The following is a 19,024-nucleotide window of genomic DNA, read 5'->3' on the forward strand; positions in this document are numbered from 1 at the left end:
AAAATGAGCTCACAGTGGGTGATGGTATGAAACCTGTTGAGTTTCTTTGGTATTGTGTTTTAACTTTCATCATAATGGTTGGTAACATCTTGTCGGAAGAGGGGACAGGTTGGAGCATTTCAAAGAAATAAACCTGCAGAATGGAGAAATGAAACTTGTTGGATTGATACACAGCATAGACCTGAGAGGCCAAATGGCCTCCCTCAGTGTTAAATAACCCCAGTGCTTTTTCAAAACTAGAGTTCCACAACCTCCCACCCGGGTAGCCTGCCATCGCAACACCAATTGCCAGTGAACTTTTGAATGGTTGAAGCTTCTCCTGTGGTATTTATTCAAACAGAATTAGTTCTGGTCATTATCTTTTACTGTTTGCAGCCTGCAGGTTAATGGAAGTTTATCAAAACAGACTTCCCTTTTTCAGCCTGAACCTCTTTCCCTCCTGGGGTCCTTTTGTCTCCAGCTCAGGGGCTTAAAAGAACAAACGGAGGCTTGTCATAACAGGATCGGCATGTGTGAAATTGCAGGATGACCGGGGAGGGGGGGGGGGGGGGGGCAAACCATGATAACCTCTGCATGGACTTTATAACCACTTTGCATGGTTAACAGTGTTTCCTGCCGTCATTATAATTAATAAAGTTTATAAAATCACTGAGTGCAGTAGAATTGCTTCCCTGTGTAAAAGCCTCGCATGAGCTAGAGGTGGCAGTGGGTGAGTTTAAAGGAGACGAATGAGGCAAATATTTTACAGGGAGAGTATTGGGTGCCTGGAATGGGGTGGTGGTAGCATTTTGGAGGCTTTGATATGGACACATGAATATGAAGGGGATGGAAAGCAAATTTGATTTGGATATTGTATTTGGCACAGACACATGGGCCAAAGGACCTGTCCTTCTGCTGTCCCATTCCATGTTCTAATTGTACCCACATTCCCACTACCCTATGAGTGAAATAAGTACCTCTCTGGTCTATTTTTAATCTTTCCCATTTCACCTTCAAGCTATACCTTTTAGTTTACCCGAAGCAAAAGACTGTAACCAGATCTGTGGGTCAGTAGCTTGAACAGGAGTGGGATGAGCATACAGCCCTGAGGTGTGCCAATGCTCTGAGAAACGATGACTGAAGGGCTCGAGTCCGGAGTATTGGTTACCTTTTACTTCTTGTAGATGCTGTACTTTTATGAATTAACACAGAGCTAATGAAAGGGGGGTGGTGGGGGTAGGGGAGGGGGAACGGGTTTGCATGATTTTATAAACCTCTGCAAGGTTCCAAACAATCTTTTTGAACTTTTTAAACTTTTTCACTTGTTTAAAATCAATTCAAACTTTAAAAAAAATTTTTCAACTTTAAGCACCTTTGACTGCCTTAGAATCCCACAAAAAATTCAAACCACAAATGTGTGGTCAGTCTTTTTCCAGCATCAAAGGTGGAACCTTGGTTCACATGCAACGCTGTGATCCAGTTGGGGAAATGGCCAGAAAGAAATGTTGTGAAAGGCAAGAGGCTGGTGAACATTGCTCAGCAAAGGGACCGGGCAGGAAAATCTTCAGATGCTGGGGTCAACTGCACGACACACATATGCTGGAGTCTAGTCAAATTTTTTGACATTTGATTGCACAAGTATAGCCCGATGAAACAGCGTTCTCCAGTCCTCGGTGCAAAAACATGCAGACATATAACCAGATATAATGCACATACAGACAGATACTACGTACACAGGACAAGAATTATATCTATATAAATAAATATGGTTAGTGTGAGCAGTTCCTTTGGTCATTCATCGTTCTCACTGTCCGTGGGAAGAAGGTGGAGGTGCTGGCTCTGATATTCCTGTATCTCTTGCCTGACAGGAGCAACTGAAAGATTCTGTGTGCAGGGTGGAAGGGGTTATTGATGATTTTGCGCGTCTTCTTCAGGCAATGATCCTGGTAGGTCACGTTGATGGTGGTGGGGTGGGGAGGGGGGGGGGGGAGGGAGACTCCAGTGATCCTCTCTACCACTCTTATGGTCCTGTGGATTGACCTCAGATCCAATTCTCTACAGCAATTGTATCACTCTGTTTGCAGCCAGCCAGGATGCTCTCGATAGAACTCCTATAGAAAGTTGACAAAATGGTCGCCGGTAACCTTGCCCACTTCTGTCTTCTCAGGAAGTGCAGTCTCTGTTGCGCCTTCCTGACAAGTGAGGAGATGTTGAGTGTCTACGATCGTTGACTAGTTAAATGAACTCCAAGGATCTTGGTGCTCTCCACTACAGAGCTGTTGATGTGGAGGGTGGTCGTACCTGGTCCTCCTGAAGTCCATGATCATCTATTTCATCTTGTCCACATTGAGACTCAGGTTGTTACTCTCACACCATTTCACGAGATTTTCCACCTCTTCTCTGTGGTGCGACTCATCGTTGTTGCTGATGAGGCCGACTACCATTGTATCATCTGCGATGCAGTCGTGGGTCAGTAGCTTGAACAGGAGTGGGATGAGCATACAGCCCTGAGGTGTGCCAATGCTCTGAGAAACGATGACTGATGGGCTCGAGTCCGGAGTATTGGTTACCTTTTACTTCTTGTAGATGCTGTACTTTTATGAATTAACACAGAGCTAATGAAAGGGGGGTGGTGGGGGTAGGGGAGGGGGAACGGGTTTGCATGAAGTAGCAACATTCTGAAGCGAGCTGACCCAAGGGAGTACTTTCCCAAAGTACTGCAATGTTAGAGCACACAGAATCCAATCTCCCCAGGAGATAAACTTTGTTGTGATAATAATCAGGTAATTCTGGATGAGTACAGAAGGCAACAGAGAAAACAAGCAAATTAGACATTAACCTTTAATCCAAGGGATTTGGAATAAACGTGAAAAGCTATTTTACGGTAATGATTAAGGGTCTTGTCAAAAGTCACTTGGACTGTTGCACTTGTTGATGCGAAGACACATTTTCTTGGAAGAAATGGGTCAAAGATGCACAAGATTAATTCCTGTGACAAGACTGAGCGCATGTTGGAAAATGGAACCGAAGGAATAGGAGGCACTAACAACCTCTCCATTCAGCAAGATCATTAGCTTGGGAAGAGAAGGAGGCCGTTCGGCCCACTGAATTCATCCTGCCATTCCATCATGGTCGCTGTGACATCCTTTACCTCATGACCCGTTCACTATTTCCCTGCATTTCTTTAATATCCGGACATTTATTCCATTCAGTTTTGGATGTAAACAATGACAGTGAGCCTCTGGGATAGAGAGCGTCATTGTCCATGGTCGGACCCATGTTGAAGTCAAGGCCAGAAAGTGTGCGAACAAATCTCTCCTCATTTCAGGAGAAAACTTCCTCTTATCTTGACACCAAGATCCTTGGTTCCAATGAAGGTGCAGCCAGCAGAGAGGAAGGTCAATAGTCTGTCTGCATCTAGAACATTACAGCACAGTACAGGCCCTTCAGAGCACGATGGCCCTTGTAAACGTACCCCAGAACAATCTAGTCCTTCCCTACCTCACACCCATAACCCTCTATTTTTCTTGCATCCATGTCCCTGTCTAAGAGTCTTTTGAATATCCCTAATGAACCAGCCATCACCACCACCCTGGCAAAGCATTCCAGGCACCCTTGCCATCTCCTCTAAACTTTTCCCTAGATGGAAGTTGCACAACTTTTGCTCTCCTTATTGGAAAAGAATGTACATGCTAGAGGGGAGCACAGCAAATATTCACTGGATTGGTTCCTGACATGGTAATTCAGTCACATAAGGGAAGATTAACTAATCAAAGCCTTTATTCTTCAGCATTTAGAAAAGTGAGAAAGTAAAGCAAGCAAAACAGCACTGTGACGGGCCAATTCGACCCGACGAGTCCATGCCGCCCAATTTTCACCCCATTAACCGACACCCCAGTAAGATTTTATTTTGAAAGGCAGGTGGAAACCGGAGCCCCCCCAGAGAAAATCCACGCAGACACGGGGAGAACGTACAAACTCCTTATAGAAGCTTGGGATTCGAACTCCATTTGAATTTTTAGAACTCTCAACCAGATAGATCTTGGGATGATACTTCCCCTAAGTTTAAAGGCTCTGAGACATTAACTCTGTTTTTCCACGGTGCAGTATGACCTGCTGAGGGCTGTTAGCATTTTTTTGCTTTTATTTCCGATTCCAGCATCCAAAGTTTTTAATTCTATTTTGGATAAAGGGTCAAAGGTGCTTTAACAGGATAGATTCAGGGAGTATCTGCCAGATGGCAGGATTAGATGTCCCAGGATAAATGGCAAGCTCCTCGAGACCAAGGTGAGCAGGAATTCCTTCACTCCGAGGATTGTGATCCTCCATAATTCCCCTTCCGCAGAGGACTGCAAATGCCAAGGCAACCAAGTGCATTCACTTCGAGGGGATCAGGTGACACGCAAAAAAGGACAAGTCAGCATCGAGGATACATCATTGGGTTTATTGAATGTCAGGGGAGACTCAAACAGACAAATGGCCTCCTATTTCTTACGCTCCCCTCTGAATGAGATCAAGGAGCATGAAATGAGATTCCGAACAGCCAGACCTGATTTAAACCTGGCTCTGATGGCCTTCAGTAGTGCCCCAACTCCCAGCAGGAACTCCTGCGACTTATATTCCAAGCAGTTGCAGTGAACGCAGATGCAGGTGGAAGCCCCAGCAGCAGACAGAACAATCTGCAGTGCTCAAACATGCATTCAGATCCATGCCAAGTAATGGGGGTGGGGGGGCAGCAATAATTGGCTGATCAATCCTGCCCAGGCACCTTTTTAATGAAGGTCATTAAGCTGTTGTGTTCCACATCCGTCTGCAATGCATGTCGCAAATGGCCCATCGGGACAGTGACAGTTAGTGTTGTGGTTAGTGCAATGCTACGACAGTGTCCAACGACCCAGGTTCTAATCCATTGCAGTGTGTAAGGAGTTCTCCCCATGACCACAGGGTTTCCACAGGTGTTCTTCCTGTTCCAAGGATGTACGGGGTTAGCAGGTTAAATGCTCACATGGATATATTTGGGCAGCATGGGCTCATGGACTGGAAGGGCCTGCTACCATGCCTGCATCTCTAAGACAATTTATAAAGAAATCAATTAGCTCCGTGGAAGTGTCGTACTGACTGCAAGGAGAGAACACATGAAATGGTCGTGTTCCAGTCCTGCACTACCATCTGCTTGTTTAATGCTGATTGGACTTCTGTCGTGATGGGAAAGAGACCCACAACACTACATTCTCACCACAATAAATCAAACTCCGGCAAGACAACGAGGTTTTGCTCGAGAAGACAAAGTTGGAAATCATGTTGCCGAGGCAACCGTGCTAAAATGAGAAACATGATCTGGGTGATTTTCTATGAAAGCTCCCGCTCCTTTTCAGGTTCTGCTGACGGAAAGGCGTGTTGCGACTTTCTGAAACTCAGCAAGCCCAATGAAGAACATTGGTGGAAGGACGGTTATTTCTCTGCTAACGGGAGGGTTCTATCAATTTTCACACAGCACAATCCCACATGAATGACGTCTGGATATTTCTTTTTCAATTTTAATGATTCAGCACAGTTGAAGTCCCTTCCAGCCCATGAAACCCATGCACACAATTACATCCAGTGGCTCATTAACCATTAGGCTGAAATCTAGGGGCTCAGAAGGTAAGGGAGTCCATGCGTGATGTAATTGATCGTCCGACAAGCCAATGAAGCGCTGGCATCCGTGCGGAAGGCATGACGTATGGCTGCGGGGGCAGTAACATCACGCAGCCGATGACGCGAATAGAGATCGGTAGCAACTGTTGCCTTGAGAATGTGTCATAGTCACGGTAGCCGTGGAGACTGTTACCCATCAACAGCTCGGGCCTGCAGCATCGTGAGTACCGCTGCGCCATCGGATTCGGGCCACAGCCGTGTCCCGGAGTGGATGCCTTCACCGCAGGCGGGGATGGATGGTGGTGGTCTCCACGCTCCCTCGGAAATCATGTGCCGCCCGGCTCTGCGTTTACCGCGTCTGCTGTAAAATGGTGAGTGATTATGGCTGGGGCTCATCGGCCCAGTTGGAGACCCGACTTGCAGCATGATCTCTCTGTATTACCGGCTACTGCACAGGGGTGATGTGTAACAATGGGAGAGAGGGTTCAGGGAGCCAGCCTGCTCTGCCACCATGTTGATTGCATCAGAAGCTGGTGGCCAACTACTTCCAGAGCAGAGAACCAGGCCGGCTTGGTGGCAGAGGGACAGGTGACATTTCAGGTCAAGACCCTCAACCAGGGCATCAGAATTCACCTCCTCATTTTTCAATGAAGGGGCAGGGCAAGATCAGGAGTGGGGGCCCAGGTGGTAGTTAATCTCCACTGATTACATCCAATTCATCTACCAACCACATCTATTTTTGGAGAGTGAGAGGAAATCAGGACACCCAGAGAAAACCAACACAGGTCACAGGGAGAACAGACAGACTCCTTACAGACAGTGCCAGATTCGAACCCAGGTCACTGGCTCTACAGTGGTGTGGCGCTAATCCCAAAGTTGGTAGAAGATACAGGTCTAACTCCCCAACCTGGGGCAAAAGGATGGCACTATCACAGGTCCATGGCAGACAGAGGCCTCTCAAACAGCCTAAGTGATCCTCGTCAGTTCTTTTTTTCCCTCTTCCAAGTATAATGGTAAAATTTCTGAGTGGTTGCCAATGGTCGGTAGAAATGGTGTGCAACTCGCTGCAGAGAAACTACAGCACAGCATCCCAGAAACAGTCAGGGTCACCAGACTCACATAACTCTATGTAATATACACATATAATAGTTAGAAATAGATGTAGATGTACACACACACACACACACACACACACACACATTGTGTGTGTGTGTGTGTGAATGGTGTGTGTGTGTACAGTGTTGGTGCACGCATGTGTGTGTATGGTGTTTATGTGTGTGCGTGTGTGTGTGTGTGTGTGCATGGTGTTCATGTGTGTGTGTACTGAGTGTGAGTATACACAATATAGATCATACACAATGATCTCTTACTCACCTAGATGTAGATAAGCACACACGCACGCACACAAACACACACAATCGCACAAAATCACACACACACCCCCACTCTCACATGCTTTCATGTCCCCAAAGTTGCCTAAATCCTTTTCAAAAAATGTAACTGTAGCTGCCTTGATTGCTTCTTCTGGCACCTTCCATGAACTCACCATCCTCTCTGCTGAAATAGATGCCCCCTCAGGTCTCATTTAAATCTTTCGCCTCTCATCTTAAACCGAAGCCTCTCATGTTAGACTCTCCTACCATGGGAAATGGCTGCGGTCATGCCTGCACTGAATAAAAAGCTTTAATGCAGCATTAAAAACGTATGTAGAGCGGGCCTGCACCATTCAAATATTCCACTAGATGAACATCTCTCCACCTCAACAGTTTACAAATTGCTTTCATTAGCACTAAATGCGCCCACTGTGCAAAGACTGGTTAATCCTGTGAGGATTCTCCCCACACAATAATCATTCCTGGAGTTTCTCATTACCACCCTTTCAGTGAATTAACACAGTGCAAATACCCGAGGTCACTCTGGAAGCTGACACTTAACCTTTGGGAAAGTTCGTGCTGTTTTGAGCGTAGAGAACGAAGAGAGTTGTTCACTCTGTCTGCTCTCATGTGACCGGAGGGTTGGGCAGAATAATTCACAGTGCACTTGTGACCCTTTGTGAGAGTGAGGGGAGGGAGAAGTAAGAATGTGTCCCCCTCCCCCACGTTGGTGTGATTTAAATCATTCTCCAAATCTTTGAATTGCCTTGGTTGACCTCCACTTCCAATGCTTCATTAGGCCCTTTCAAGCAAGGAAAATGCCTGACTGTAAAGGTGGAGGTTCTCTGCCCTTACGTCTAGAGACTTACCTTTCTGAATGTGCCGCGGCTGGCTCTGAGGCGCCGAATCCAACCCTTCTCAGGGAAGGATAAACGGCAGAGCACTGTGCTCCGCTGCCTGGCTTGAATGTACAGCCACTCTAAGTGGCTGGTTAGGGGTGGGCTGATGACGCCGTCAGCCCATGACCCTTCTCCCCACTCAGCTCTCTCCCTCCATGACCCCCTCAAGGCAGGGGCAGCGGGCGGGAGCCATCAGGCAGCGGGGGCCAAAGGGAGCCATCAGAGGGCGGCCGGAGTGGACTGTGACAACCTCGATGGGCCACATCAGCCTTCGGGGCCGCTCTCTGTGGCTCAAAACGTGGCAGAGCAATGGCCATCTTCCCTACCCATAATCCCCCACACAGCTGGAACCCCTCTGTGTTTCCCAGAATAGTTCCTCCAGCTGTGTGGGGGATTATGGGTAGGGAAGTCGGCCATTGCTCTGCCTCGCATTTATTACGGGTGGCACTACAGCACAAATCGCCCTGCCTCCCTCGGATCCGGAGGGCGCCACATGACGCCGATCGACATGAATGCGACGCTGAAGCAGCCTTTTAGGGCTGTTCTATGAAAGGTAAGTTTTAAGTTTTCTCTCTGTGTTTGTAGCCAGCCTCCAGGTGGAAGGCTGGCATGAAATTGCCTATAGATAGGGTACACCCAGGGTGGAGAACATAGATTTTTGTAACATTCTCTGGGTTACAATCCTCAGAGATGCTTGTGCTTTTTCAATTCTGTTTTACAGTAAAATTACTATTTTCTTCACCCCGAGACAACATTGCCCTCAGTCCAATTCAGCTGAACAACTCTCCTACCCTTGAGACCCTTCCCTCCTGAACACTCTGCTTCACCAGCATGAGAGGGCAGTAGGCGATGGAACGAGCTGAGACAGGAAGTGGGGGAGGCTGGGACAATTGTATCCTTCAAAAGAGGTTCAGACAGGTATGTGGACAGGGAAAAGGGGCCAAACACATATTCATATGGACAACCCAGCTGGCAAGGACTAGCTGGGCCAAGAGGAACACAGAAACGGCAGGTTACAATGCTGTAACAAGCAACGAGAAGAAGTTGAAGGGATACGTTGGGACAAGTGGCATCCATGGTCAGTCACATTTCAGCTGGGAACTCAGTTTCAATAAAGGGTCTGGAACTGAAACGTCGACTGATCTTTTCTATCCATGGATGCTGCCTGACCCACTGATACCCACTGGCAGCCCAACATTCACTCAAGATTCGAATACCTGCCGCCTTTGTTCTTTTCTTCAGAGGAAGACATTGGATGGTAATGGAAAGCTGCACCCATTTCCCAGAATGACCAAACCATACCAAGGATTTTATTCTCTTGAATTCAGCAGATTAAAAAGAGTGAATGATGGAGTTCAGGGGGAGTTGAGGAGATGTGGGGTAACCAAAAATCTGGTGTTTGTGAAAGAGTTAATGTGAATGGTTGATGGTCAGTATAGACTCAATAGGTGAAAGGCCTTCTTCTGTGCCATATCTCTCTATGAACTCAATTACCAAGGGTTTAAGGGAATGTAAACGGCATTTTAATAGGGAGGAAGAGGGTGAAGATTGATATTCAGAGAGTTTCCGCTCTGATCACAGAGAATTCCACGTACAGGTCCATGGAATTCTAGCCTTTAATTTCAATTTTTAATGTACTGATACAGCATAGGTTGGCATAGCGGTTACAGTGCCAGTGATTGGGACCAGGGTTCGAATCCCATACTGTTTGTAAGGAGTTTGTACGTTCTCTGTGTGGGTTTTCCATCGGGGGCTCTGGTTTCCTCCCACCGTTCGAAACGTGCTGAGGGTTGTAGGTCAATTGGGTCTAATCGGGCAGCATGGACTCATGGGCTGAAAGAATTTGATACCGTTCTGTATGTCTAAATTTATAAATAGCAACAGACCCTTCTGGCCCTTGAGCCTGTGCCATCCAACCACACCCCCGTGACCCATTAACCTACTAATCCCTGGGTGAGAGGAAACGGGAGGACCCAAAAGAAAACCTGCGCAGGTCATGGGGAGAATGAATAAATTCCTTATCGGCAGTGTTTGATTCAAACCTGGGTCACAGGCATGGCCATAGAACAGCGCCAACCACTACACTACCCCTGTGGTCCTTTACAATTCCTGGAAGTCTTGATCTGATCACAGAGAACCTGATCTGCATACCGGTTCCATCAATGTACCTAAGAAAAGATCTACTTCCCTAGGGGCAGAGTAATAAAGTTTCACTGAGCTGGGCTGAAGAGGCTACTGTGTCAGGACAGCTTCAGTGAGGTAGGTACACCTCTGATAAAATTCAGAAGAATGAGGTCATCTCTTTAAAATGCCAGACTTTATTTGGGTGCTGAGAGGTTTTGTCTGACTAGAACAAGAGGCAGAGTCGTAGAATAAAAGAATACGTTGTTTTGGAAATAGAGGAAAATAAATTCTTTGCCTTTTTTTCTTTGAACCTCTGGAATTCTGTATCTCAGATGCAGAGTGGGTTGTCAGTCACTGACTACATTCAAGGCTAGGACTGATAGATTTGGATTCTAAGAAAGGTGAGGGAAATAGGGATCAGGCAGGAAAATGTGAATTAAGTGATGATCTAAATGACACACATGAAGATTGGTCAGCCATGATCTTACTGAACGAGGGAGAAGGCTTAATGGGCCAGATGGCCGACTCCTGCATCTATTTTTTTTATGCTCTACTGGTGCATTGATGTTTTACTCAAAGCATCTGAGAAACAATAGTGAAAAAACACAATGCTGGAGAAACTCAGTAGGTCCAACACTGTACAGTATAGTAAAGATAAAGATACATTACCAACATTTCGGGCTTGAGCCCTTCATCAAAGAAACAGCAGTAACACCACAGAAATGCAAGTTTATCCAATTGTTATTGATTTTGCAATTTCCTCTTTTGGAAACATGTTAATGAACAAGTTATCTGAAATAAGAAAGACTAAATTAAATCACTCCATTCCAATGGTTCAGGAACTTCACACTAAAACTTCACTACTATCTCACACATGATCACTGTCAGAGTTGAAAATACTGAGCAAACAGAGAACTCCGCGGGTCAGGGAGCATCAGTCTATTGTGTTTTTTTAGGTAGAATTTCCGTGATTTTACTGGTCTGAAGAATGTCAGACATCTCAGCATTGGTCATTCACACACAAACACCCAAAACTCGAGATCTCCATTTCCTTGTGTGAGTTTAGACAGCATGCCGGAAGTACGGTAATTAAAGAGGCGGGACTTGCAATGCCTGTCATTGATACGTGGTATTCATCAGCCCATTGTTCACGGAATGTCTGCAGTTAACTTTAGACCGCAAGCATTCTGGGAAATTTACTAGGGGTCTAGGAGGTAAAATATCGGAATGGGAATGGCACATTCCTGTTCTGACCTTTTTACACAGCATGCGTTCCGGGAAAATGGCAATAATTTTACGGAACGCAGCGGCTGTGTTAAAGAAAACATAAACGTTTTGGATCTGAACCTTTTGTCAAGGGGGTGATAACATATGTAACATTGGGGAGAGAATCTGGGGGAGGCCCATCCCTTCCTCAAGGGCTCTCCCACTATCTGTCTCTTCAACTCTCACATCTTCTGTCCTGTCACCTCTAGACCCCTTTATATCCATAATATCACCTTCCCTTGATCTGAAATCCTGATAGAAGCACTGAATGACCATAGGGATATTGGATCAGAAATGGTAGAATCCTTATGGGTTGAGTTAAGAAATGGCAAGGGTAAAGGACCCCATTTGCAGTTATATACAGGACCCCAAACAGCAGTCGGGAAATGGTCTACAAGCTACAGCTGGAGATAGAAAAAACACATCAGAAGGAGAATGTCAAAATAATTAGGGAGGATTTTAACATGAGAGGGAACAGGGAAAGTCATGAAGTACTGGATCTCAGAAGAGAGAGTTTGTAGAATGGCTTTTAGAGCAGCTTGTCGACAAGCCCACGAGGGAATTGGCAGTTTTGGATTGGGTGTTGAGCAATGAACCTGAGATGATTAAGGAATGAGGTAATGGAACCCTTAGGAAGTGGTGATCATAACATGATAAGAGTTCAGTTTCATATTTGAAAAGGAAAAGCAGGTGTGCCAATATTTCAGTGGGACAAAGTGAATTACAGTGGGATGAGAGAGAAACTGGCCCAAGGTGACTGGAAAAGTCAGCTAGATGGAGGGACTGCAGAGCAGAATTGGATGATGCTTCTACAAGAAATAAAGATATATTCCAAGAAAAAAAGGAAAATTATGAATGGAAAAATGGCACAAATGTGGCTAACGAGAGAGGTTAAGGCTAAAGTAAAAGCAAAATGGAGGGCAGACAAGGAAGCAAAAATTAGTGGAGAAACTGGGACACTTTTAAAAACCGAAAGAGACAAAGTAAGACATTAGGAAAGAAAAGACGATTTATGAAAGGAAGTTGGCAAATAACATAGAAAAAGATACAAAGGTTTTTTTTTAATATGTAAAGAGTTAAAGAGAGACACAGGTAGATAGGTATAGGACCAATTGGAAATGATGCTGGAGAAATTATAATGGGTAACAAAGAGATGGGAGAGGAACTAAATGAGCACTGAGGAAGATGATAGTAATATACCTGATAGTCATAGGTCTCAGGGAACAGAATTAAGTACAGTCAAGATTACTGGAGAGATAGTGCTTAGTAAGATGAATGGACTGAATGTAGAGAAGTCTCCGGGACCAGATGGGTTCTGAAGGTGCTGGCTCTGGAGATTGTAGAGGCATTGGAATTGATTTTCCAGAAATCAATAGACACTGGCATGGTTCCTGAGGATTGGAAAGTTACAAATATAGTTCCGCTGTTAAAGAAAGGAGGGAGGCAGAAAAAAGGAAATTAGAGGCCCATTAGTCTGACTTTGGCAGTTGATCCTCAAGGATGAGGTTATGAAATACTTCGAGGTGCTTGGCATGATAGGTCCAAGCCTGCATGGTTTCATGAAGGGAAGATCCTGCCTAACCAATATATTGGAATTTTTTGAGACAATCTCAAGTAGGATGGACAAGGGAGAGGCTGTGGATATGGTATATTTGGATTTTCAAAAGACCTTCGATAAGGTGCTGCATAAAAGGCTGCTTAATAAGATGAGAGCCCATGGAATTACCGGAAAGATATTAGATTGCGTGAAGCATTGGCTGATAGGCAGAAAGCAAAAGGTGGGAATAAAGGGATCTTATTCTGGTTGGTTGTCGGTTACTAATGGTGGTCCACAGGGATCAGTGTTGGGGCCGCTTCTTTTTACAATGTATATTGATGATTTAGATTATGGAGTGAATGGTTTTGTGGCCAAGTTTGCAGGTGGGTGGAGGAGTAGGAAGTGATGAAGAAACTGAAATGTTGCAGAGAGACTTGGACAGTTTAGGAGAGTGGGCAAAGAAATGGCAGACGAGGTACAATGTTTAAAAATGTACGGTTGTACATTTTGGAAGAGGAAATAAACAGGCAGATTATTATTTAAATGGGGAGAAAATTCAAAATTCAGAAGTGCATGATAACCTAAAGGTTAACCACCAAATTGGATCGGCAGTAAAGAAAGCGAAGGCTATGTTGGCATTTGTTTCAAGGTGAATAGTGTATAAGAATAAAGAGGTGTTGATGAGGCTCTATGGGGCACTGGTGAGGCCTCATTTGGAGAACTGTGTACAGTTTTGGGCCCCTTATCTTAGAAGGGATGTAATGATGTTGGAAAGTACGGAGATGATTCCTAGAATACAAGGGCTAACATATGAGGTGCATTTATCAGCTCTTAGACTGTATTCATTGGAGTATAGAAGAATGAGAGGGGATCTCATAGAAACATTTTAAATGCTGAAAGGATTGGACAGAGTAGATGTGAATAAAATGCTTCCCTTGCTGTGTAAATCTAGGACAAGAAGACACAGTCTTAGAATTAGAAGGTACCCCATTTAAAACAGAGGAGAAATTTCTTTAGCCAGAGGGGTGTGGATTTGTTGCCACATACAACTGTGGAGGCCAGATCAGTGGGAGAGTTTAAGGGGGAGATTGATTGGTATCTAATTAGTCAGGGTATCAAGGGATTTGGGGAAAAAGCCGGAACTTGCAACTAGATGTGAGAACAGTTTAGCTCAGGGTGGATTTGTGAAGCAGACTTGATGGGCCGAAATGGCCGACTTCTGTTCCTTTCTCTTGTGACCATTTCCGGCCATGGATGTTGTCTGACCCACTGAGTTCCTCTTTGCTCATACCATGTTCTGATATTTAGATTGTCTTTTTAAGAACAGCAGAACATATCCTCCAATCAAAGGGAACTCATGACAAGTACTGGCCACACCAAGCTCTCAATTTCATCTCAGTCTGCTATGGTAACTGAGCTGGGCTAATGAACTAAAAACCATGTTTATCCAGGTGTCTGCACATCAGGGTTGCTGCTTCAGGCAAAGTACTCCCTTAAACGATGATGAATATCATGCACTCTATTTATTGCCTAATTTAAGATTAAGTACAGGTGGAATGAATCCTTTCTGAAGTTGTATGCAGGTGCGGTGAATATGGGCCAGAACTTGCTGCTGGCAATGAGTCATCTGTATTATTGGCATCTCTCTAACATTAATGAAACCTGCTGAGATTTCCAGGATATCACTTCATTTGTGCCACCACAGATATATCCTCACTGAGAGCCTGTCACCGGCTCCATGAAATATCCCATATTGTTCAGCCTTCCTCAATCAGAGTCACTGAGTCATACAGCCCATCTTGTCCAGGACTTGACATTCTGGGTTCATTCCATTAGCCTGCATTTAATCTAGGTCCTATCCATTTATCTGTCATAGTTCCTCGCAGGACAGGAGCTCGAGGTGTTTAAAATTAATGCTTAGTTCAATTTAATCCTCCAGCTCACTCCCATACTGACCTCTCTCTGACTGGGCATCGCACCGTTCAGCACTCAATAACCCTTTAACAGTTACCGCTAACCATTCTTTCTACTTTGTTTCTGAAAGATCGGTGACCTCCAGTGATGCTGATTTACTTCAAGAGGATTTCCAGCATTTGCTTTTGTCTCAGATTTTGATAATCCACAGTTTTGCTTCTGCAGTGCATATGGAACATTACAGCACAATACAGATCCTTCAGGCCACCATTTTGCGCTGACCTATTTAAACCTACTCCACCATAATCAAAACCTTCCCTACCCCATATTCATAACCCTCCATTTTTCTTACATATATGTGCCTATCCAGGAGTCTTTTAAATGTCCCTACTGTCCTCTCCCATCCCCGACAATTCATTTCAAGCATCTATCATTGTTTAAAAAAAAACCCTCTGATATCTCCCCTGAACTTTCCTCCACTCACCTTAAACAGATGTCCACTGGTCTTTGCTATTGTCAACCCAGGAAAAAGGTGCTGGCTGTCCACCCTATCTAAACCCTTCAACCTCTATTAAATTACCCCTCATCCTTTGTCACTCCAAAGAGAAAACCCCTAGCTCTGTGAACCTGGCTTCATGTGACACATTCTCCAATTCAGGCAGCATCCTGCGCCACTTCCTCTGCATCTCTGAGTACTACCTCCTCCAGACCATTCAGCTGTGATAGCCAAGCCTTCCCCACCTTCTCTTGGGAGGTGCAAGGGATCTCTCTCTTAGTCCATACACACCGGCCACAGTTCGAGTCCCTTTGGTATTCAGAGCTGACCAGTCGAGCCACTCTAATGGCCAGACATTGGAATCTCAGTCAAAGTGGGGACATGGACAGGTTTCCATGAACAGTGGATGTGCAGAAATGGCCGGGGAGCAAGGCCCCATGCTGGTTCTATGGGCCCTGGCATTTTGCCATTTTAAATGCGAGACTTAAAACACCAAATGAATTATAAGATTGATGGGCCTGCTCAATGTCATTGGGAGATACAGCAGCAGAAATGGCCCTCCATCCACATTAATTCTGTTTTATTCTCTCTGCATTCATATCAATTGTTCCCCCACCTAACCCTCAAACATATACAAGGGGGCAATTTACAACACCCAACTAATCCATGAACCTGCCTGCCTTTGGGATGAGGGATGACCTGGGGAAAGCCCATGCAGTCACAGGGAGAACCTGAGAGTGAGGACAATTTTGCATTGGGTTTATGGTACCTGTGTCGCATCCATCTCTTTGAGGGCACATCACTTTCCGAAGAGCTGCTGCCATTACATGTGGACCAGGACCAAGGTTCGTGGGGCATTCACTCCTGGTCTTACACTCCTCATGAAAGAAAACCCTCTACTGGCAAGGGTCAGGGATGTGCCTCTGCTTTCACAGAATGCACTTGTCCTTGACCTCTCTATGCTACATTAATTAAGAGCCCTGCATTGACCCAGAGAGACCCAAAAAAACTCAGGGTCAAGGGACTGTGGGATTTGTCAATGCTTGAATTGTTCTTTAAGAAAAACGCGGTCAACAGCTGGGGAACAGAGAGAGAGCAAGAGAGAGAGAGAGAGAGAGAGAGAGAGAGAGAGAGAGAGAGAGAGAGAGAGAGAGAGAGGGAGGAATGAATTTTCAGGCCTTTGGTATCAGGGAAGAGACTTTGTTCCATCTACTGAGATATTCTCTTTACTTGAACTCACGGATAGAATCAGACAGCGTGGGAAAGGGACCTTTGGCCCAACTTGCCCATGCTAACCAAAAGGTCCCGCCCACAGGAATTTGGCCAATATCCCTCCAATCTCATCTTATGCACTTATAGGTCCAATGTTTTTCTTAACCATTGCCATGGTACCATTGCATACACACCTTGCTCTGTGTAACAATGTGACCCCTCAGATTCCTGATAAATCTCTCCCCCCTCAACTTAAACTAGTGTCCTTTGGTTACTGATTTCCCCCTACTCTGAAACATGTTTTGGTTTCAGTCCTTTGCTGGAACTTTGCCTGTGCTAGTCACAGACCAGACCTAACTCAGTATTCCCAACTCAGGGCAGTCTGGGCTGCCTTCCTCTCAGAAGGGTTTCACTGTGACAACAGCTCATAAAGCAGCAGAATACTCCAATCAGCTTCGAACAAACAGTAACACCAGCTCCTGAAAGAAACCATGACAGGCAACCACACACTTGATAAAGGAGCAAGACACACAGTGCTAGAGGATCTCGGAAGGTCAGACAGCATCTGCGGAAGACAGGAAACGCTCGACATCTTGGGCCAAAACCTTTCTTAAGGCAGAAACCCGAATAATAGGCTGCAAGGTAGTGAAGGGGCAGAGTACAGGCTGGCGGGTTATGGCTTCCTGACCTCCTATCCGAGTCCATTTTCCTCAGCCCACTGACACCCCCTCCTATCACTCACTTCCCAGCAACTTCGGCTGTCCCATTCCTTTCTCCTCCTACCTGTATTCGCCTATCACCTGCCAGTCCATGCTCCTCCCCCTCCACGCCCCTCTTTTCCTGCTATTCCTGATGAAGGGCTGCGACACAAAATATTGACTGTCTGTTGCTTCCACAGCTGCTCCCTGACCCACTCGGTTCCACCAGCATTTAGCAAGTTTCTCCAGTTTGACGGCATCTGCAGACTTCTTGGTAGATGAGATAAAGGACCAGGTTTCCGGCAGGGTGCAGAAGAGAAGGGGAAAGATCTCGGTGCGCTGGAATGGGATTGGCCAAACCCCAAATATTGTCAGACAAGAAATTAGTGCAATGTCATAAACACATGGGTGACAGGAGGAGGGAACAGGATATGATCTGAGATGGGATATAGCCAATTAAATAATCCCAGGCATAACATTCATTCCAGCTTGTTGACTGCTGTGCAAATAAGGACCGAAGGATGTTAATGCCCTCTGGTTGGAGAGTGCCCAGGTGGATGGCGTTAACATTGAGTATTGCACTTTCCATTCAGCCCTCCCTCCCTCTTTCCCTCTCCTTCAGTCTCCTTTCCTCCACTCCCCCTTCCCTTCCCTCTCCATTCAGAGAGCTTCCCCCTTCCTCTAGTATTTCTGAGCCTTTTCTCTTCTGCGTTCCTACCCATGTACACCTATGACCTGTTGGCCTGTGCTCCTTCTTCCCTCCACTCCTCTCCTCCTCCCCCCCACCTTTTTATTCAGGTGCCTACCTGCTTTTTGCTCAAACCTTGATGAAGGGCTGAGGCCTGAAACATTAGGCCCTTTCAAACTGCTGTGTAAAATGGGGTATTAACTGGGCAGTTATGTGGCAGTTAGAAAGGGTTTGACCCAGTCAATATCATCAGAACCCCAGTTAAACGTTCCTAGGTCGTGTTCAAAGGCAATTTGATCAGGAAAATGGCTGACCTGCTTATTCCGGTGATGTCCGCGCTTGCGTGCGTGCGTCACCAGGCAGCCAGCTTCTGAACATCGGGCAGTACTTCTGGTGAGGGTGTGGCACGTCATGGCAGGGACAAGATTGCGCTTCAATCGCCGGGTTGGCGATTTAATGGGTTGACTCCCCCTGCAATTTGTAAGGTGTTTCCAGGACCTTTGCTCCAGCAATCACACCTGGGTCCCAGGAGGGCTACCCAGATGCTGCAATTTAAAAGGGGCTATTGGTTACCCTTTGCTTCTTATAGATGCTGCGTGACTGGCTGAGATCTCTAGCTGTCTTGGTATTGCAGTTTAAAAGTCTGTGGCATTAGGGAGACCAGTATTACTGAGGCTGGCAACCTCTGACACACTGAAGGATTCACGTTTAACAGAAGGTACGTAATCATATGTAATCTTTCATTCCTATTTACCTTTGTAAAAAAGAGGGTTGACAGGACTGGAATCAAGAAACAAATGTCTGAGCAGTTAAAATAAATAGCTTGCTTGGTGATCTTTACTTTCAGGATTCAAGCAGCTCCCCCTCTGAGCCCAAAGACATGTCATGATTGCAAAAAGTGGCTTGATGGCAAAACAGAAGAATCTCTATTAATCACACAATAAATGTTTGTTTGCGCGTAGAACCTGGCACATCTCTGTTCAAAGTTTTCAAAACTGATTGCCGTTTCTTTGAATCTCTAATGCACGTCTTCCTACAAACTATCTTCATGAGGTGTTAATTATCCTTTCAAATCTCTTCTCTTTGTGTCCACCTAACTACCTATTTAAATTAGATATATTTTTATTTAGTTGCATTCAAAAGTACACTTGTCTATATACTGCATATTAATTATCTAGGATGATAGAGATACCGCACCCCG

General features: G+C 45.5%; 1 protein-coding gene across 15 annotated transcripts in view; it reads right to left on the reverse strand.

The window, feature by feature from the left end:
• Positions 1 to 19,024, reverse strand: part of LOC138742284 (ephrin type-B receptor 1) — a 507,783-nt gene that overhangs the window by 207,348 nt on the left and 281,411 nt on the right. The window contains exon 4 of one of the 15 annotated variants that reach the window (XM_069896483.1): positions 35 to 133. The exons of the other annotated variants lie outside the window; for them this stretch is intronic. Coding sequence (XP_069752584.1) covers positions 120 to 133 — 14 coding nt within the window. The 3' untranslated portion in view covers positions 35 to 119. Of the gene's footprint in view, positions 1 to 34; positions 134 to 19,024 lie in introns of those variants that run through there. 15 annotated transcript variants of the gene reach the window in all.

Source organism: Narcine bancroftii, chromosome 9 (assembly GCF_036971445.1).
Source record: "Narcine bancroftii isolate sNarBan1 chromosome 9, sNarBan1.hap1, whole genome shotgun sequence".
Lineage (NCBI taxonomy): Eukaryota > Metazoa > Chordata > Chondrichthyes > Torpediniformes > Narcinidae > Narcine > Narcine bancroftii.